The sequence below is a fragment of the Pipra filicauda genome, unplaced genomic scaffold, assembly GCF_003945595.2.
Source record: "Pipra filicauda isolate LSUMZ 115617 unplaced genomic scaffold, ASM394559v2 scaffold80_size11013439_pilon, whole genome shotgun sequence".
Taxonomy (NCBI): domain Eukaryota; kingdom Metazoa; phylum Chordata; class Aves; order Passeriformes; family Pipridae; genus Pipra; species Pipra filicauda.
In genome coordinates, this window is record NW_024104987.1 from 10687372 (window position 1) to 10707930 (window position 20559).

General features: G+C 53.6%; 1 protein-coding gene across 2 annotated transcripts in view; it reads left to right on the forward strand.

Moving 5' to 3' along the window:
* PIK3R6 (phosphoinositide-3-kinase regulatory subunit 6) overlaps window positions 1–20559 on the forward strand; it is a 37497-nt gene that overhangs the window by 13217 nt on the left and 3721 nt on the right. For both annotated transcript variants that reach the window (XM_039390344.1, XM_027742293.2), the window contains 17 exons: window positions 660–777; window positions 4234–4317; window positions 5550–5641; window positions 7691–7759; window positions 8195–8327; window positions 10150–10219; window positions 10950–11133; window positions 11862–12009; window positions 13243–13329; window positions 13938–14394; window positions 15057–15156; window positions 15844–15966; window positions 16456–16566; window positions 18011–18101; window positions 18774–18844; window positions 19090–19180; window positions 19623–19693. In XM_039390344.1, coding sequence (XP_039246278.1) covers window positions 765–777; window positions 4234–4317; window positions 5550–5641; window positions 7691–7759; window positions 8195–8327; window positions 10150–10219; window positions 10950–11133; window positions 11862–12009; window positions 13243–13329; window positions 13938–14394; window positions 15057–15156; window positions 15844–15966; window positions 16456–16566; window positions 18011–18101; window positions 18774–18844; window positions 19090–19180; window positions 19623–19693 — 1995 coding nt within the window. In that variant the 5' untranslated portion in view covers window positions 660–764. The remainder of the gene's footprint in view (window positions 1–659; window positions 778–4233; window positions 4318–5549; window positions 5642–7690; window positions 7760–8194; window positions 8328–10149; window positions 10220–10949; window positions 11134–11861; window positions 12010–13242; window positions 13330–13937; window positions 14395–15056; window positions 15157–15843; window positions 15967–16455; window positions 16567–18010; window positions 18102–18773; window positions 18845–19089; window positions 19181–19622; window positions 19694–20559) is intronic.

Below are 20559 nucleotides of genomic sequence, written 5' to 3' on the forward strand. Positions count from 1 at the left end.
GTGGCTGCCCCATGCTGGCTCCACAGCCTGGCTGTAGCTGTGTCACAGGCAAATCTCCCTTCCTTCCTCCTCAGCTCTTAGGCTTATTTTTTTTTCCTTTCTTAGGAGAGAACAATACTGGAGGGCAAGGGAAGCTGTCTGGCTCCAGGCTGGCTTCCCTCTGCAGTCTAACTGTCCCCTGAGCTTTCTTCAGGGGTTCTTTCTCTGGGATGCTGGATCAGGATGGCAGTGGATCAGCATCAAGCATAAAAAACTCATGGAAATTTAGGCTTTTTTTTGATTGTTTCTTTTCTTCTTCTTTTTTTTTTTTAGTTGGACTTTGCATTTCAGACTCAGTTTGACTTGAATTGAACATCTCTCCTTGAATCTTGGGGAGGGTGAGGTTCCTGATCCTGCCCTTCTCAGTGATGCTGATGCTCATCCCTGGGGATCTCCTTGCTGTTGGAGGCTTTGGGGGCCAAATATTCAGATGGGTTCAGCTTTGAGCTGAAGGTTTCTCCAGCAAAGCCTGTGCTCACTCCAGGCCTCCCTCCTGGACACCCTCCACGCCGGGGTCCCACACCCACAGTGTCCTGATGACTTTGTGCTCCCTCCCGAGTTTCAGGCTGAGCCTGGTCTCCAAAACCAGCCTGAGCCACGTGTGCCCTAATGTTTTGCAGGCAAGCCCCCGGGCCCAAGGCCATGCCCGAGTGGAGTGAGGAGCAGCTGTGCATCCCCCCCCGCGCTGACGCCCCACGGCCCCCGACCCCAGCCCCAGCTCGGCCATGGACAGCACAGGTGGGTGATGCTGAGCCCCCCGGGGGGCTGGGGTGGGGGGATCCCCGTGAATGAACCCTCAGCCACCTTCTTCTGCCTCAGTCACCCTCCAGTAAAACACAGGGATCCCTAAACTGGGCAGACCTCGCTCTTTGCAAGGGGTCGGCAGATGCTGCTGGACGGGTGGGAATGAGGCACGAAGCAGTGGAGGGGTAGCCAAAAGATTTCTGTAGTGGGGCACTTTGAAAGCCTCAGGACTGGCAACCCTTCTCATTTGAGTTTTAAAGCAGTTTTATGTTTTGTTATATTTTTTGGTGTCCATTTCCCCCCCCATATTTTGTTTTCATGCTGTTTGACAAGATGGTGCTGATCTCCTGGCACCCCGAGGTCAGGATGTTACTGCTGAAACATTTTATCTCATTTCTGAGCCACTACTGTTTGTTGCTGGGAGGTTGAGCCTGTTTTTAGATCAAAGCTCCTCTTGTTTGTGTTGGAACAATCTCTTTGACTCTCTGCTCCCCCTGAAGAAACCTCAGCGTATCTCGGCTGAGGTTGCTTTGATTTAGGAGGAGAGGACAGTATTTATATCAATGCCCAGGAAAAGCTTCCCCTGGTAATTACAAACATATACAAATGAAAAGAACAGGAAATTTCAAATAGTCCATTATTGCATAATCCCTGAGTGCAAAACCAATAAACAGAATAGTGAAACTGAGGAGCGTCACAAAATCACCGGAGACAAAACAAAAAGGAAGGAAAATACAAGTTTCCAAGACATTTCCCCAAATGACACTTCCAAAATGAGGAAAATACTGTTTCAAAGGACGTTTTTGCACTGTAGTTTCTCCCTGTGTGGGCACCATGACATGAACTGTGCTCCCCTTGTGCCCACACAGAGCTTCATCAGCATGTGTGAATGACTGTGACCCTGACAAGTTTCCTGACACAGCCTTGACTGAAGCCCCAGCAATAAATGCTCCTCTGCAGAAGCCTGGATTGAATGAATCCTCCCTACAAGCATCCTTAAGGGATGCACTCCCCTGGGGTCACTAAATAGGAGAACTGTTTTGGCTGTTGGGGTGTACTCAGGAATAGGCCATCTCAAATATTTTAAATTTTGCATTTCCCAGTTGTATTTTATGCAGAGCTCATGTCTGCTGCCCCTATTCCCTGATCACCATCTCTTTGGACCTTTGGCACTGCAGGCTTGGGCTTGGAGAGGGAAAGAGTGGCTCATCACTGGCTGTGATGCTCCCCTGAGAGCTGGGCACGAGGCAGCACCAGAGATGCTGTGAGGGGCAAAGTGCTCCTGTTCCCTGGTGGACATTGCCAGTGGGAATGGTCGGGTGCCACATCCTCTCTCCTGCCTGATGACCCTCAGCCACCACTAAAAGACACAGTAGAAGGGCAAAAAAAATCTAGTTTTTGCTTCAACCCCCCCCGAGATGGTGCGTGGGACGAGGGGCCGGATACTCAGAGCTGCCCCATTGCCTGTGTGATGAGGTCTGGATGGTCCTCTGCCCACAGGAGCACTCAGTGGAGATCACAGAACCACAGAATCACAGAATATCCTGAGCTGGAAGGGATCCACAAGGATCATCAAAGTCCAACCCCTGGCCCTGCACAGACACCCCAACAATCCCACCCTGTCCCTGAGAGCGTTGTCCAAATGCTCCTTGACCTCTGTCAGCTTTGGGGCTGTGACCACTGCCCTGGGAAGCCTGGAAGATGCCCCTGCTAGTCTGAACCTTCAGCTGAGCTGTAAAATCCCCCCAGTATTTTCCTGGTTTCCTTCCCATAGCTGCCAACACACCTCCCCAGTCACTGTTCCTCATAAAGCCCAAAGCCTGTTCCACCAACTCAACCCTCTTCTTCAGGAGCCAAGGGAGGAGGTTTGGAGGCTGTGCTCCTTGAGTACAGCTCTGGATCCTGCAGTGAACTGAGTGCCCTTCTGCTCTTGCTCTGATGTCAGGGAAAAAAGGAAATGTGGCAGAAGAGGGTGTGGAGGGAATGAGAAAATACAGCAGCAAAACTGGGCAGGAAACGTGGTGGTAATGCCACCCATCCCAAAAGGCAATCCCAGGGTGGATGAGACAACTCTGACCAGGCAGTATTTGTCTGGAGTTCCCTTAAGAACTGGATAAATGGCTCCTTGCATCCTTGCCAAGCAGGCAAGACCCACTTGGTCACTGCTGGCAATGATTGAGATCCCAGCAGTGAACATGGAGACAGGAACCTGCCCCAGGAAAGGGCCCTGGGACACAGTTGCCACAAACATCTGAGGTCTGTGGAAGTGTCTAAGCCCAGACTGGACGAGGCTCTGAGCAACCTGATCTAGTGGAAGGTGTCCCTGCCCATGGCAGGGGGTGGAACGAGATGATCTTTAAGGTCCCTTCCAGCCCAAGGATTCTGTGATCTCCCCTGGACCAGGCCCTGTTCTGGCTGCTCCAGCCTGAAATTTCCTACATCAGGAGAACATCACCTGATAATATCCAACTTTATATAATGCTTTTTTTTCATTACAAAGGAGCAAGAATCGTTTTGCTGATAGGGAAAGAGCAGCCCAGAGTAAGGAGGGACACAAAGGCAGGACCGTGGTGGGGTACAGGGACCTTGCAGCCTTCCTGTCCTTCACTCACGTGCTTTCAGGGCTGATTTTTGTGTGTGGCCAGTCAGCTGCCACTCAGTGAGCTCATGCTCATGAGCCCTCAGCCCACTGTGAGTCATGCCCCAAGCTGGGGCTGAGGTTGTAGAACTTATTTCTGGCCAAGAGCAGGATGCAGTTTGGTTTTGACGAGTACAACGTGCATGTGGTGGTTACCAGGCAGAAGCACTGACCCAGAGTCCCTCCCTGGGGAAGCAGAAGGTGCTCCAGGCCCAGGGGTGGGTGGTTGCACGCCAGGGAGAGGCTGTGAGGGGTCACAGGTGAAGGCAGGAGGGGACGTGCCATCCTGGTGGCTCTGCATGTGTTTCCCATGAGGGGTGAGCTGCTGGTGTGGGCAGCAGACCTTCTTGTAAGAGTGCTCCTTGCAAGGGGTGTGAGGTTGAGGCTGAATCCGTGCAGTGCCAAAATGCAGAGGTGTTTCTGCTCGTTCCTGGTGCCAAGTTGTGGTTTAATTTTGTTAGTTCTATATTTAATGTGTGATTTTTTTATCGAACAGGGGGAGAGGAAGGCTCTGCAGAGCTCATGTATGAGCATTCCTCTGCAAAGCCTCTCTACCACCATGTCCCTGCAGGAGCACTCTGCTCTCCAGTATGGCTCCAGTCCATGGGCTGGCATTCCCACCCGGCTCCAGCAGCTCTGCTCTGTTTTCATAGAGGTTCATTCAGGATTAAAACCTGCTGGGACAGCCACCCTGAGGGTTGCGGGGAGGGTGCAGTCCCTGTGCTCACCCAAACCAGTGTCCCCTCCCCCGGGGTTGTCCCAGTCTCCCAGGGGTGCTGGCCTGGCTGCTCACGTCCTCTTTGTCCCCGCAGAGGTGGAGTCGGACATCCTGCGCCGGGTCCGGACCCTGCTGCGGGAGCTGGACGGGCACCACCCGGCCTGCCAGTGTGACCGAGGTGAGACACAGCCCTGGCACCGCCCCCGGGGTCAGTGCCCGCCTTGCTGGGGCTTGCTTGGCCCCAACACCCCCTGCTCCCCTCTGTCAGGCAGTGCCAGGGTGGGGGGACACGGTGGCTTCCCCCCCCCCAGTGCTGCTCTGCCCTCCCTAAGCTGCTCTTGGAGGTGCCAAATCTCTGCTGCTGGTGACCCTGAGATCAGCTGAGCTGCTCAGAGCATGGTGCTAAATCACCAAGGTTGTGGGTTTGATCCCCTCACGGGCCATTCACTCCAAAGTTGGACTCAGTGACCCTTGTGGGTCCTTTCCAACTCGGAATATCCTCTGATACTGTTGTTCTGTGACTGCCATGCACCAGCCCCAGCCCTTTTCATCATCCTCTGCAAGGCTTTTACATCCTTCCCACCCCACACTCGCCCAGGGGGTCCAGCATTAAGCTGGGACATAAATGCAGAGCTCCCAGATCTGACAGTGACTCCTGGCACACCCCTGTCCAACTCACTCAGCACCCCTGAGCTGGAGTCTCCCTGCCTCTCTCCATGGGGATACTGTTTTGCCACACACTGCTCAGCACTGAAGAGTCACTTGATTTCTCTGTGTGACGGATTTGGAGAATGAGACTCTACCTGAGCCAGCCACTGGACTGTCACAGCCTTAGGAAACCTAATTAATTTTGAAAAATTGATTTTTCTTCAAGCATGCAGAATATTTTACAGTTAATTAAGTCGAATTTTGTCTGGAAGGAGCCTTGACATCCTCAGGACTGAGTTGCTTTGCGGTCCTTGCTCTGAGTGCTGTTGGCAGGCAGTGTTCAGTGTGCTGGGGACCAGCAGGAACCCAAATTCCTTGGGGCAGGCTGTGAAAACAGGCAGTGATGCACAGAGCAACAGAGGCAACAGGAAACAAACTTCATGTCCATTGCCCTGCCTTGCTGTTCTCCAGCCCCCACAGTCCTGGGGACCTTTTTCCAAAGGTTTGCCAGTACTAGAGATACAACACTTCAGTGCTGCATCCAGAATCAGGGCAGCAGCCTGGCTTGTCCCTTGCAGAGGGACAATGATTGAAGCAGAGGGAAGACAAATCTGGTTTAGCTCTGATAGAGATATCAGTACAGCATCCCAGTGGGTGTTTTTTGCACCAACAGTGCCCATGTCTCCTGGTTCCTCTGTGGAACACCCTGATCCCTCACTGCTCTGCTTGGCAACCTGACCTTTCCTGGCTTTCACTTCTCAGGGATGCTGCGATGGACCCTGCATAAAAAAATCGACCAGAATCCCAGTAACAGCTCTGTCCTGGTCAGGATCCTGGTGAAGGAGCTGGAAAGGGTAAGTGCCACCTCAGAGATGTCCCCTGAGTGCCAGGCTTGGCCCCTCTGTGGCACGTGCCCTGCTGGGTGGGCAGAGGGATGGGGACTCAACTCCATCTCAAACAGGAGTTTTCAGGGGCCCTGAGCCTGGCTGGGGACTGTGGCTTAGCACAGAGTGGAAAACCCTGTGGGACACCAGGGCAGAGCTGTAGCTTGTCCCCAGCTGATGTCTGCAGGGGCCAGGGTTTGTCCCAAAAGTGACGATGAGCCGTGGGCAGAGCCAGGAACCTCCCCAGGCTCCTCAATGTCACAGCAGCCAAGCCTTCACAGTCTGCAAATAGTGGCAAACACCTCCAACCACCCCAAATCTCCCTCATCCCACCCCACCAGCTGTGGTCAGAGGTAGAGTGGAAAATACTCCTCCACATCAGCCATTGTGATGAAACACCTTGCCCAGCATCCTGCCCCGGGAGCACAGGTGGAAACCTGTGATGGCTTTTTGGTTTCATTGATTTACTTTGTCATTTTCTGGTCTTGTATAAACCTTTAGCACCCTCAGCATCCTGGCTTGACCTGGTTTGTGGTTTGCTGAGGTGTCATGTGTAGAAGAAGCACTTTTTCTCTCTTATGAGCCTGCCTCATTTTACCCAGTGCCCTCATTCCGGTGCAGGGAGGATCAGCCCCTGTTCCCCCCCCCTCCTCCTCCTCCTCCTCCTTCTCCTCCTCCTCCTCCTCCTCCTCCTCCTCCTCCTCCTCACCCCATTGATGAGCCCACACTCCTCATCCTGTGTGCACAAACCTCCCTGCACTGTTTTCTCTGCATTTTTACTCATTTCTCATCTGATCTGGGAGGATGGAGCAGCCCTGCCAAGGCTGCCACCTCCCTCCCTCAACACGTGCCACACACATGGGCCACGCCAGCTCAGTGCAGATCCCTGTGCACACATCCAGCAGTTATTCCCAAGTCCAGATTTCTGCCCTGTAGCAGCTCTGAGGCTACTTGCAGGCTGTCTGTCTCATGCTATGGCAGTTCAGCTTCCTTCAGTGCCCTGGGAAGGGATTTTATCCAGCAGCTTTTGCAAATCCAGATAGACAGGAACACCCACATCCCCTTTGGCTGTGGATACAGGGATTTCCCCCCGGGACTTGAGGGCTGCTTTCCTCTGCTAAAGCCATGTCAGTCCTCCTCATACCTACCATCACTCTGCAGCTCTTATCTCTCCTTGCCCAGAAGGGGTGTCAGTGCTCCTGGTTTGTAATTCCCTTCATCTCCCTGAAGCTCTTCCTGGAAATCTGTGTCACTCGTTTGGGTTTTATTATTTTTTCACTCCTCTGGCGCTGCAGCAGCTCTGAGCCACCAGTACCAACCAGAGATGATAATTTAGCAATTTCATGCTTGAGTTTCTCCGGGGCAAATATCAACTGGGCTCAGCAATTCAGTGTTATTCATTTCATTGATCATTTCTAAAGCTTTGCTGCCATCAGTTCCATTTAACTCAGATCCATCAGCCCTGAAGAAAGGTGCTAGAAATATCTTTGGAGCGGAAATACCTTTCCCACGTTTATCCCTGGGCATTCCTGCTGCTGGAGCTGTTGTTAGAGCCAGACCAGGCTGCAGGGAGGGGCCGGAGCTCTGTCATCTGGAGCATCCATCTGGTTTCCCACAGGCCAGGATAGGGATGCAAGAACAGCTCTCCTCCCTGTTCACTCTGGTCCCACACCCACCAAATGTAAGACAGACTTTTCCCAGAGGTTTTGGTTTTCCATATGAGCTTCTGCAACAGAAAGGAGGAGGTCTGTTAGAAACCTTTGCTCTCCCTCTCCCACCGTGGCTGTGTGGTCCATGCACCCTCCAGAGACATCCTGCCCACCCTAAAAGCCTGTGAGGGAATCCCAAACCCCACCTTGAGCCAGGCATCATATCCCCTAAGCCAGGATGAATACCTTGGGCACCTGAGCTGCTGAGAGACAGAACCCAGCACATCCTGGGGGCTCTGGGGGCTCATTCCCAGTGCTGGTGCCCAGCCCGGGATCCTGCGGGCACCAATTGTTCCTTCTGCTTCCACAGGCAGAGCGGGGTGACTTCAGGCATTACATCATCCCCTTGCTGCACACCCTGATGTACACCTTGATCAAGGTAACCTACCGTGGGCCTTGCTGGGGCAAGAGCCAGGGAAATCAGAAGCCACAGGAGGGGCCACTTGAAGTCACTCAGGACCTGTGCTGGAATAGCCCTGCCAGCAAAGCCCTGGGACTGCCATGGGTGGACTCAGTTGGGTATTTCCCAGGGTGCTGTTTGGTGGCTGAGGCTCTGTCACCTGTGACACGCACAAGAGTGACAGGTCCTTCCAGCTGACCTACTTGGCTGGAGGTGTTCAGGTGCCTGGTGGTGCAGGAAGCCACAACCTGGTAAAAAAAGCGCCCACATCCTTCAGTGGTTACTGCTGGAGGTTTCCAAACATTCTGCTTCATTTTGCATTTAAATCCATATAGAATTTGGTGTAGTTCTGGGGTCTGTGGGGAGAGCAGCATTAGGGATCCCTGCCCGTGGCATCTCCTTATCTCTCTCCAGGCTCCCTGCATCTCTGAGGAGCTCTGTGGCAGAGTCTACGACTTCTGCAAGAAGCTGCTGACCCTGCCCAAGCCTTTCTGCACCATTGGGCTGGACTATGCCACCAGGCTGAAGGTGGAGAGGACAGCACCAGGTATGATGGTGCCCTGCTCTGTTCCTGCATGGCACCGGGCATGGCTGGGCCCTCGAGGCAACAGGACTGGGGTGTCATGAAGAAAATCAACTCTACCCCAGCCAAAACCAGCTCATGGGGGCTCTGGGGGATTTCCATGCCTGAGCTGGCCTTTGCCCAGTGCAGTGAGCCATGGCAGGGAGATGGCCAAATGCTTGGGGGTCCTGGGCATGCATTTGGGTGGGAGGGTTCCCCTCTCCAGACCTCAGGCTGCTGAGCCTCAGTAACTAGCAGAAAACTTTGGGGTCATCCTGCCATCAGTGCAGGCACACCAGAGTCCAGGGCAGCCCATCTAAGGCTAGCTATATATATAAAAATATAGATAGATAGATAGATAGATAGATAGAGATATAGAGATATAGATATAGATACACACCCTCTGCATTAGGAGGAGTGGCTGAAGTCACTTGGTGTGTTCAGCTGGAGAAGAGGAGACTGAGGGGAGACCTCAGTGCAGTTCCACCTTCCTGGGCAGGGGCAGAGGAGGGGCAGGGACTGAGCTCTGCTCTGGGGGGACCAGGGACAGCAGCCAGGGAATGGCTGGAGCTGTGTCAGGGCAGGCTCAGGTTGGATCTCAGCCAAAGGTTCTTCCCCCAGAGGCTGGTTGGGCACTGCCCAGGCTCCCCAGGGCAGTGGGCACAGCCCCAAGGCTGCCAGAGCTCCAGGAGGGTTTGGCTGATCCTCTGGGGCACAGGGGGTGACTCCTGGGGATGGGCCTGTGCAGGGCTGAGGGTTGGACTGGATGATCCTTGTGGGTCCCTTCCAACTCAGCATTTTCTATGATTCTATATGGGAAACAGGTTGTTTCTGCTCCCAGTCTGGGCATCTCAATGTGTTTTGTGGAGGTCTCCTTTTTGCAAAGTGAATTTTCTGTCTGAGACTGAGTTGCAGCTGCCCAGCATGGGCTGTCCCTCCAGTGCCTGTGCATCAGGTTGTAGACACTAGTGTTAGTAGTGACTGCAGAGAACTGTCCCTTCCAAAAAGCAAGCTAAGGGACAACTTTGTTTCCCTTTTTCTCCACGTTGCTTTTTAAAGTTCTTCTTTTTACAGTTTTCTTTAATAGGAGTCTTTAAAAGTAATCCTTTAGAACAGTGCAGGGTGGAGACACCCTGTGAGGGGGAGGTAGAACATGAGAAACATGGTGGGAAATTAAAAAATGCCATTTTAGGTATTCTCAGCTCACCCCCATCACCCTTCCCCAGCACTGCTTTGTCTGGAGCTCCAAGGTCCACCTTTATCTCACCTGATTTCTGGTAAAGGAATGATTCAGCGGGGAGAGATGGGGATCTCCAGTGGGGCTTCCCTCAAAGCACCACAAGGTTCCCAAGATGATTGTACCTGAGCAGTGCCAGATGGGTGTATCTTCCTCTCCCGAGAGCTGGGTGAGGGTAAAATACATCTCTCCTGATTCAGAAGCCCGTCGTGCTCTTCATATCCCCCCAGACACTCTCCCCCCGTGTGGCCCTGGGGAGGGAGGCCAGGAGCAGGGCTCTTCCTCCTGCTTCCTCCCGAGCTCATAATCCACTAAACAAAGGAAGGGAAACACAGGAAATCATCCCTGAATAGAAGGGGTTTTCTTTTTATGTAGCATGACCTATCTTTACCTTTGAGTATTTTTAACTCTGGGCCTGATTCTTGGCTCCTTTACATCATCTCCCCAGCAATGGGACTTGGCAGAGCCACCACCAGCCTTTACAACTGGGAGTAGCACTGAGCTGCTCCAAGGAGTTGTGTTATTTCTCGTGCTCTGACTCCCACGTGTTTTTCTCCCTGCACTTGCCAGGTACCTTGTACCAAAGAATGGTCATTTCTGAACAAAACCTCAAAAGCGACCCATACCCTTACCAGGAAAAGTGAGTAGTGCCTCCTTGAATGTGTTGATACTTTTATTTTGCAGTCTCTTAGTGAAATCTGTCCTTTTCCAGTGCTCTAAATTAATCTTGGATGGAACAGACAATCTGGACCTCAACCCCGTGGCAGTCTGTGGTCTTGGGGGACACAATTTGGTGGCATCCAGTACCTTGTTAAAATGAGCTTTGCTTTGGGAGGAGCATATTCCTCTTGTGTGTCCCAATTTACTTCTGTGGTCCTGGGAGGCAGGGAGCTTTCCTTGGTGGGGAGACAGGGTGGAGAAGGGGAATATCAACAGCAACACTTTTTCTCTACATGGAATAAGGGAAATGTGAGCTGCTCAGTCTATAACTCCCTTGGGAGGGGCAGAGGAGGGGCAGGGACTGAGCTCTGCTCTGGGGGGACCAGGGACAGCAGCCAGGGAATGGCTGGAGCTGTGTCAGGGCAGGCTCAGGTTGGACCTCAGGCAAAGGTTCTTCCCCCAGAGGCTGGTTGGGCACTGCCCAGGCTCCCCAGGGCAGTGGGCACAGCCCCAAGGCTGCCAGAGCTCCAGGAGGGTTTGGCTGATCCTCTGGGGCACAGGGGATGACTCCTGGGGATGGGCCTGTGCAGGGCCAGGAGTTGGACTTGATGATCCCTGTATGTCCCTTCCAACTCAGCATATCCTGGGATTCTGTGATGTCAGTAACAGGGAATACTCTTCTCTTTTCTCCACCCTCCTGCCCTACACAGGATTTTCATCTTTGCTGACCCCGAGCTGCTCTCTGAAGCCATCTGCAACGCTCTGCTCACCGACACAGAGGCAGCTCAGGTGTCCCAGAGCCCCCGGGCGTGCATGTGCTGCGTGATCACCCATGCCATGCAGGCGGCCCTGGGCGAGGGCTGCGACCTCGGCGCCCTGAAGGGCAGACTCCAGGTAACAGCAGCACCCCTGCAGCACCCCCGATGGCTTTCCAGTCGTCCTGCTCTCGTTGGGACATCTTGAAGAAGAAAAAGGTGTTTTGTCAAGTGGAGAGATCACCCCCACCCAGCCCCTCACTGCTGGTCTCCATCCCTGGCAGCCCCAGAGTTACTCGCAGAGCTGGTGTAAAACTAATACAGTCTTCAAATATAAAACAGGTTTTATAAATAGCCAGAGGTTTTGAATCTTGAGTTTGAGTTGTCAGTTTTGCCCAGCAGAGCAGGGCTCTGCCACTGAAACACAGCTCCCCTGTGAGCCCCTGGGCATTGCAGAAACATCTCAGTGGAACAGTTTCAGTGAGTTTTCTCCAAAACCTCCTTGAAGGAGCTGTGGGGCCACAGGAACACAGATGCCTGGTTCAGAAAGGCACCTTTGGAGGGGCTCTCAGCAATTTCCACTCCAAGGACGCCTTTATGTGCCTGCTGTCCCCATTTCCTCAGTCATTTGAAGTGCCAGCACTGCTGCTGACTCCCCAGGGGACACAGTGCCCATCAGCTGCAAACCTGCCAGAAAAAACCTTTAAGCAGACAGCACAGCCAGCCTTCCCTGGGGACAGGAGGACCTTTGTGTCCTCTGCTATGAAACAGTTTTTGCAGGACTCATTTACCCTCTTTCTGCCCCCTCCCATCGCTCTGCCCCCTCTTTTCACACCTCTGGGTGTTAACAGCTGCTTCCCACGGCAGGATATGCCCACGAGCGAGGTGGAGCACTGGTTCCAGCAGGTGGTGGTGGCAGTGGAGTGTGCAGGAAGCGAGGGGAGCACAGCCCGTGGCCAGCACACAGCCAGGCTGGAGGAGATCTACCGGGCCCTCCTCAGCTCCTCACAAGCAGGTGAGCTCCAGCCAGCCATTCCCAGTGGGATAGAGGAGCAGCTGGCAGGCCCTTGCCTCTCTGCTGTGTCTCTGCCATGTCCTCCCACAGGTGCCCATCCCCACCTTCCCTCTGCCTCTGCTTTAGCAGCAGGACTGGGATCAGGTCCCTGCAGTGACCTGATGGCCAGGATGGAAAACTGGCAGTGGAAGGCAGATTTGTCACCTGAGGAAAGGGACTGTGGCAATCTCTGCTCCTGCTTCAGCTGTCTCTGTTGTTTGCAAAGGGTGTCGGAGATGGCAGCTGGGGGAGATTGGACAGGCTCTGAGGAGCACCTTGCTGGTGCAAGGAACATCCTGCCATGGCCTGGACAGGGGGGACACTGTTCACCCTTTCCTGAAATGTGATGTACAAAGTTTTCCAGAGAAGCTGTGGCTGCCCCATCCCTGGAAGTGTTCAAGGCCAGGTTGGATGGGGCTTGGAGCAACCTGGGCTAGTGGAAGGTGTCCCTGCCCATGACAGGGGGTGGGACTGGATGGTCTTTAAGGTCCCTTCCAACCCAAACCACCTATGACATGGTGGACTGTGGCCCTGCCATCTCCTCCCATCCCTGGCAGTGCTCTTTTCCAACCTGGTGCCACTGTGGCTCCACAGATTATAAAAAAGGTCTCCAGTCATTACAGCTCCTCACACAAATCTGAGATAGGCCAGAGGGAAATGGAGGTCATGGTTCCTCTCCTGGTTACTCCTTGAATCCCAATCCCCTCCCCAAAAATAGCTGGAGACTGTCCCAGTGCAAGATATGAGGAAGAGCAGCCAGTGGTGCAGGGACAGGAGTGGGACCATCTCCACCCTTTGGAGGCAGTGAGCTATTAAAGTTTGTCACTGCTTTTCCCAGAGCCATAGTGGGTTAAAAAGAGATGGTGATGGTGGGACCAGAGGTCTCCCTTGTGAAGAATGTTTGATTTATTCTGCAACCCCTCTGCTCTCTGCAAAGCAAGGTCCGTGTTTCAGCCTCCCCATTTTCATTCCTCCCTTCCACTCATGGTGTAGGCATCTTCTTACAGCTGATTTGTGAGAGCAGAGGCCCTGCAATTACAGCCTCACATTGACCAGAAGCAACCAGGGTGGGAGAGCCCCTGGGACTCAGCAGAGGGTCTCTCAGCCAGCGCCTGGTGCTCAGCACTGGAGGGGTTCATGAACCTGTGTGGGGAAAATGCTCCTGTGTGTTACAAGCAACCTTGTTTCCCCCAGGCAATGCTCCCCTGGGAGGGCTGCAGGACACACCTCTGCCCAACCCCACCATCAGCTTTCACCTCTGGACAGAAGACAACCAGCTCTGTGAGTGCCCCAGGGGGGCTGTGGGGAACTGGGGTGGTGCCTGAGGGTGGGGATCCTGTGCGAAACTTGTCATTTAGCCCTGGCTCCTGAGCAGTGAGTCTTGTAACCATCAGCCAAGGGCCAAGCTCGTGGAGTTTTGTGCTGAATGCAGCAGCCTTCCTTCTTGTGGGCTGCTGGTCGCAGATCAGGGGATTAGGGGTGCAATGGGCTGAAGGAGTGAGGAGAGGAACAGGCTGCAGCAGGATGTGTCCAGAGTACCTCATTTTGTTGTGGCTGCCCCATCCCTGGAAATGTTAAGGGCCAGGTTGGATGGAGCTCTGAGCAACCTGGTCTAGTGGAAGGTGTCCCTGCCTATGGCAGGGAATGAGATGATCTTCAAGGTCCCTTCCAACCCAAACGATTCTGTGAGCCTGTAATTCTATGATTTGAGTGATACTGAGCTCTCTTCACAGTGCAATGTGAAATGGGACTGAAAGACAGACTCCCCTTGGTCCCACTGGTGGAGATATTTGCTTTACAGATTGCCTGAGAAGAGGGAAGCCGAGGCAGGCAAGGGCTCAGCCTGGAGTTGGTTGGATTTCCCTCCTCAAGCCCCTCTCTGCCCGCAGGGAAGGAATTGGTGCTGTTCATCCGCCCGCTGTCACAGAGCTGCGAGCCCGACTGCCTCGGCCAGGACCTGGACACCTTCGAGATCCAGGACATCGTCTCAGACTGTGAATGCTGTGAGCAGACCCGCTTCTCTGTCCTCTCCACCGACAGTGGGATTGAACGAGACCTGCCCGTGGCCGTGGAGGAGCCCTTGGCCCCGTGCGGAGCCGAAACGGAGCAATCCCGGCTGCACAGGAGGGGCGGCATTAAAAAAAAGCCGTCACCGCTGGAGAGCGTGGCCTTCCTGCAGGCTGGCTGCTGCAGTCCCGGGCTGAAGCCCCCAGTGAAGCTGCAGAAGAGATCAGGAGTCCCCCAGGATGCTGCAACCCCTGTCCAGAAGCTGCACACTGCCCGCATCGTGCTGCTGGGGGACGACCGGATCCTGGGGCGCCTGGCCCAGGCCTACCACTCTCTGAGGTAACTGGTGGCCGCAGCCTCCTGGGCTCTGGGGGCTTGGGGAAGGGCAGGACAGAGTGAGGGCTGTGCTCCTCAGCCTTTGGAAGCAGCCAGGATGGCTGGGGATGGGGTTGGGCTCCAGCGTTACCTGGAACAGGGTGGAACAGGTGTTTGGCACTCCCCAGACTTCACCGGCTGCATGGCAGCGTTTGGCTCTGTTGGCCCAAGCGATGCACACAGCGAGTTCTTCTCTCTGTCCATGGAGTGGGTTAATAAAGAATAATCGAGGCAAGATGTTTTCCTATGGAAAAGGGAAAAATTCTAAAGAAAAGCTGTTTTCCAGCTGGCTCTTCCCAGCTGGTTCACCTGGGCCAGGAGAGCAGCATGGGGTGGGTCTAGACTGTGGTGCAGGCAGCAGCCTGGGGGGCAGAGCTGGGTGCAGAGGGACCACCAGCCCAAGAAAAAAATTCTGTCTCTGGTTCCCCATCATCTCCCCATGCTCAGTTTGGGAACCCAGGGCCATTACTGCCATCCTGTCACACAGAGCAAAGGGAGGCACACGAGGAGGGCACATGCTCCTGTTGCAGAGCAGCTGCAATCTCCTGGCACTGCCCAGCCTTGGCCACGAACCATGTTCTTCCCTCTTCCCCTTGGGACACGACTGTTTCTTTTTCCATTTCAAGGAAACGGGAAACACGGCGGGTTTTCCTGACTCCCAGGCTGAACCTGCAGTTCTACTACATCCCGGTGGTGGCAGGGCAGCCAAACACCTCGGCTGTTGTGGTGAGTCTGAGCACGGCACCTCCGAGTGCTGCTGCCAGCAAGTGATGATGGTGTTTTTGGAGGGAGAGCAGGGGGGATACAGGAATTCCCATCCGTTCATGCCCTGTTCCTAGAACAAGGAGAGTGGGAGCCAAGTCAGGGTGGTTGGGCTCTGTTTGCAGACTGGTTTTGGGAACCCATCAGCTCCACAGAGCTTCAGGTTGCTCCAGCCTCCCTGATGGGTGGCAACTCATTCAGTCCTGCTTCTATGACCCACCTATAGGAGGACTGATGAGGTTTAGCAAAGGACTTGTGCTTTTCCCACCTCCTAAATGCTTAGGGAAGCAGTTGCTGCTCACTGAGGGCTTTTGCCTCCTTGGTCAACAACCCCAGTTCTAGATCTGTAAGTCACTACCTTGCAGTTTATCTTGGACACGTCTCTTCCCTTCTCACAGCCTCAAGACAGTGACAAATAAACACTTGCACTTCTCATAATATGTTAAGCTGGCCCAGAGCTGGCTGTGAACCCTGACAAACATGCTCTTATAAAAATGATTATTTCTTCTTTTCATTGTTCACTTAGTTTTTGCCCTAGAGCACCCCCTAAGTGAGTTTGCCATCTTCTCTGGACCAAACAGGGAAGGGCACAACTCCCTCTGGCTTCTCTGTGGCTCCTGGTATATCCTCTGAGCTGTGTTTCTCCCACAGGACCACCCTTCCAGTGGCCACGAGGAGCTCTGTGAGGTGGCCGGGTACCTGGGCAGAGCCGACCCGTGGTACGAGAGCAACATCAACACCCTGTGCCACGTGATTCCCAAGCTGGCCACCATGGTACGAGGAGAACCTTCCCACCTCCCCAGCCTGGCCCATTTCCCAAAGACACCTGAGGATGAGTTTGTGCCCCTGCAGGGCTCCTCTGTGCCCCAGACAGAGCTTTTCTCCTGCAAACCCTCCCCTGGGCCCGGCAGCTGGAAGGTGTCTGTGGCTGACACTGCCCCAGCCCACAAGGCCCGTTTGCTGTGGTGGGGTTTTTTGGCCAAGGGACAGGAAATGGCAGATTTCAAGAAAGAAAAGGTAGATGAGGTGTTTGCTGAAATACCCCTGGCTCTCATTTCCCAGCAGTTTGAGCCATCATTGACAGCCTACAGAAAAAGGCTGTCGGGTGGGCACAGCCTTGGCTTCTCCCATTTGCTTTGACCAGTGAGGGCAGAGCCACAGCTCATCACTCACTGTTTGTCTGGGAAGGTGGGAGGGTTTGTGGCAGGGTTTCTGAGAAGTGACTGTGGACTGACCCATGATGTGATTTGCCCCCCTGCCCAGCCTCCCTCGCCGAGCAAACACCTCGTGACCGATCTGTTCATCACAGACGTCATCGCTTACTACGTCCGCATGGGCCTGCAGCCCGTCTGCTTCCAGGTCTATGCTGTGAAGGTGGGTGTCACATCTCCTGAGCCTTCACGTGGCCCTGCATGGGCTTGTGGAGCTGTGCAGAGTCAGCAGGGCCTGGGGACTTCCAGCAGATCTGAGCCTGGATCCCTGTGTCCCCCAGTCTGTCCCCTCCTTGCCAGGCTCCCAGATTCAGTGACTCTGTGTAGCACAGCTCAGCTGGAGTCAGTGATCCTGGAAAGGCTATTTCAGGATCACACAGGTCAGAAAAGTGAGCCTTGAAGGGACACAGATTACCTGCTCTACTGGATTTGGGGTTGCTCAGGAACCCTGATACCTCCTGCTGCTTGTTCTGTAAGCAAACAGGACTTTTCTGAGCAGCTTTACCAAAACCTTTCTGTACCTCACAGGGGCTTTGCAGGGTTTCCTGAAACACCATTTTATTTATTTCCTCTCAGCTTTTCTCTGAAAAGGTGTCAGAGTGAGACCTGGCACCTGATATGCCAGATCTGAGAGCCAAGACAAACTGTCTTTGGGCACATAACATCAATCCCCTGCTCTGCTCCTCTGGCAGTTCCCCCCTTCAAAGCTTAGACTGGCACTGATGCACAGATCTCCTTTTAATCTACTTGTAGCCACTGTGGCAACAGCACAGGAACAGCCTTTGGATGAGCAAATTGGCACATGCAAAGAGCTGGAAGAGCTTTGGTAATTCCTGGTGTAGCATCACCAGGACTTGAACTAATAACATGTATCCTGTAAAGACTTGGAGCACCTGGTCCTCAGCTTGTGTGGCTGGGGATTTTGATTTTTTGGTGAATTTTTACTCCACTCATTTCTCCTCCCAAGACAAAAACCAACAGCAACTGAGAGAGTGGGTGATTCAAGCAGGGGAAGAGGAACTGATTCCAGATGTGGTTTTCAGATAGACACACCTAAACTAATCTCTTGCCATACAGGGTGTGATATTGCTTCATCTGGAAACACTTGACCCTGTTTTGCCTTTTTGGTTAAGAGCACACTGTTCCCCTTTGGCTGCTGAAAGCTTCCTAGCAGTGTGACTCAAGTCCCACAGGAGCTGGATGTAGGGCTAGGAGAGGTTCTCCAGGACCTTCTCCTCACATTTCACTCAGTACAAGACCACGAAAAGAAAATAATTCATAGGGCTGGAGTGACCTGATGATTTAAGTGTATCAGATAGAAATTAGGTACCTTGAAGCTCAGCCAACATCTCAGTCAGGCCTGGGAAGCTGCTCCCTGTGAGCAGGGGGTGGATGGCTGGGAGCTGACTCATCATGAGTGCACGGTGACATCCAGTGGCAGGGGACACTGCCCGTGGCTCTGCTGACCAGGACCAAGGTCTGCCATGCTCCTGGGCTTCAGAAAGCAGAGCCAAAGCAGTTCTCCCCATCCCATAGGTGCCCTGGCTGCCATGGTGAGGCCACAGGTGACCGAGGAGACGTTCTTAAGAGATTTTCCTCTCTTTCAGATTTTCTTCAACGACCCGGCACAGGAGCCGGCTGAGGACGTGTTCCTCACCGAGCTGTGCACCCAGGGGCAGGACAGCATCTCCCACAGAGGTGTGTGTGTGTCCCACCAAGCCGAGCCCTGCAGCAGGGGCTGCCACCCCGGGCAGGGGTCCTGCCATCCCCAGACCCCACTCACCCCGTCCCTCAGCCCACAGCAGCCAAAGCCATGTTATGGGACAAGCAGGAGGCTTCCCTAAACACCTCCATCTCCCTCTCAGGCTAAATGAGAGACCTTGTGGTCACTTGGCTCCTGGTCTCAACCAGCTTTTGTAGACTGTGCCTTGGTTGGCTCCAGGACCCTGTGGAGTTGGATCAGCACCCTAGTTTTGTTGAGGAAATAAGCTGGGCTTTACAGCCATCCCCTTTGCCAGGTGTTTTCCCTGTTAGAAATCCAGCTTCCTCGAGGTGCCAGTTATGGAACAAGAGTGCTTGAAGGCTGGGCCATTACAGAAGGCACATCCAGCCCTTCCATCAGTGCACTGTGGTGTCCAGTCCAATGGATGTTTGTCACTGAGGTTGGGCACAGACCCTCGAGTGAGCCCATCTCACTGGAGGTGCTGAGTACACAGAACCTCAGCCCCCACAGGCAAGGAGAGAAAGCCTGATGTGCCAGACCACTCTGTGATGGAGGGGGTGGCTCATCCCATGGGAGGACTCCCCTCTGCTCACCACAGACAGGTGGCATGAGTGAAACCTCAATCCCACTCGGTTCCCTTCTTGCAGAGTTAAGCATGACCAAGAAGAAAACAACCCTGGATGGCCCTGGCATAGATCTCACAGTAACATACAGAAAGGTAAGCAGAGCTCTCAGCAGCCCAAAATGTCTCTGCTCACAGGGATACCCAACATGGCACAGATCTCCTAAAAGGAGGACTCTGGCCCTCCTTCTTTCCTCTGGAATTGCTCTTCAGGAGAGGACAGAGAGGTTGTGGTGAGCTTTAAAAGCCTGGTAGCTAACCCTGTGTTTGTGAAAACCTGCCCCAGACCTCTCCATGTCCAACCTCCCTACCAGGAGGAACTAACAGAGCTTTGCCTGCAGTTTGTGGTGAGTGACCGGGAGAAGGAGCTGGACATGTCCCTGCGCTCCACAGGTCTGGTGATGAAAGCCATCCCTTCTCAGGAGGCTGAAGGTGGGTTCTTCCTGCTTGGAACCACGTGAGGAGGGTTTGCTGAGTTTTCAAGTGCTCAACAGAGTAAATCTGAGCACAATCCTTAGTGCCAGTTGTGCCTGGGCTGTGGGGTTGAATCAGTGATGGGCATATATTGGTGTCACCACAGTCTGGTGGTGTGTTTTCTCATGAATGATGCGTCTGAGGCTCAGACATGATCTAAGCTTGGCGGCATCTTCCTTTTGCTCCAGCCTTCCTCTTTCACCTTGCCCTGTGAGCTTCCCACCCTGAGCATGATCCTACATGAATCCCTAGCCCATGGAGCTTGCCAGAGTCCTCCTTTTCTGCTGTCCTATGTATCCCACAGGCAGTGCACCCAAATGTGGGGTATGGCACCAGCCCTACTGCAAGCTGAGCTGAGATCCTGCCATGGCCTGAGATTAACATGCTGCTTCTGTTGCAGACCTGATGTGTCTGAACGTGACCATCACTGAAATCATCAGGACCAGCAACTTGTCAGGACGGTCGTTCTCAGTAAGTACCTGTGGGATCCTCACGGCCCTGGAGGGCTTGGTCACTGCCTGGAAATCCCTTGCAACAGCAGTGAAAGGGCCAAAGCCCCTGCTGGTCAATGCAACGTGGAATCCTGTCACAGGAGACCCTGAATAACTGAGCTGTGTCCACAGGACAAAGCAGAGAAATAAAGCTTAGCCCCGGTCCTCGTGGCTCCACTTGGGTGCAGGAGAGGGTCTGTAGTTTTGCTACCAACTCCATTTACTCCACACCTTCAGCTGCAGACCCTGCATGTTATTCCCCGCAGAAATCCCAAAAAATAATTTAACAAAGCACAAACGTGAAGAAGGAAATTCAGTTAATCTATTTATCAGCTCAGAAAGGTGGAGAGGTAAGAGAAGGGACTGAAATCTTTGGCTTCTGTCCTTTTTGTTTTGCATGAGAGTTCAGGTAGGCTCCAGAGGCCACGCTGCCTCACGGGAACCTGTCCCTGCAGTTTGGTGGCATTAAGTGTTGGTGTTCCTTGGTCATTCAGGCCCTGGAGTCTCCAGTCTCTCAGTTGGTGTTTTTAAGTAGCCAGCACAGTTTTGCTTATTTTCACCTGGCTTTTGGGAACACCAAGGTGCTGCAACCCACACTGCCCACAAAGATACCCCACAGCCGTGGAGAACAGGCCATGCCCCACACCAGACATCCCAAACCTTGTAGCCTGTGCAAGCATTGCCAGTTTGGAAAGCCTGCCCTTACAAAACTTGACCAGGTTGTGATTACAGGAGAAGGATTTGCCTTGTGTCACATCTGAGGTTAAAAAATAAAAAACAGAGGAATGTCCTCATCTGTCCCTTTCACACCCAGCACACACACACACCACCCACCACCACACAGCC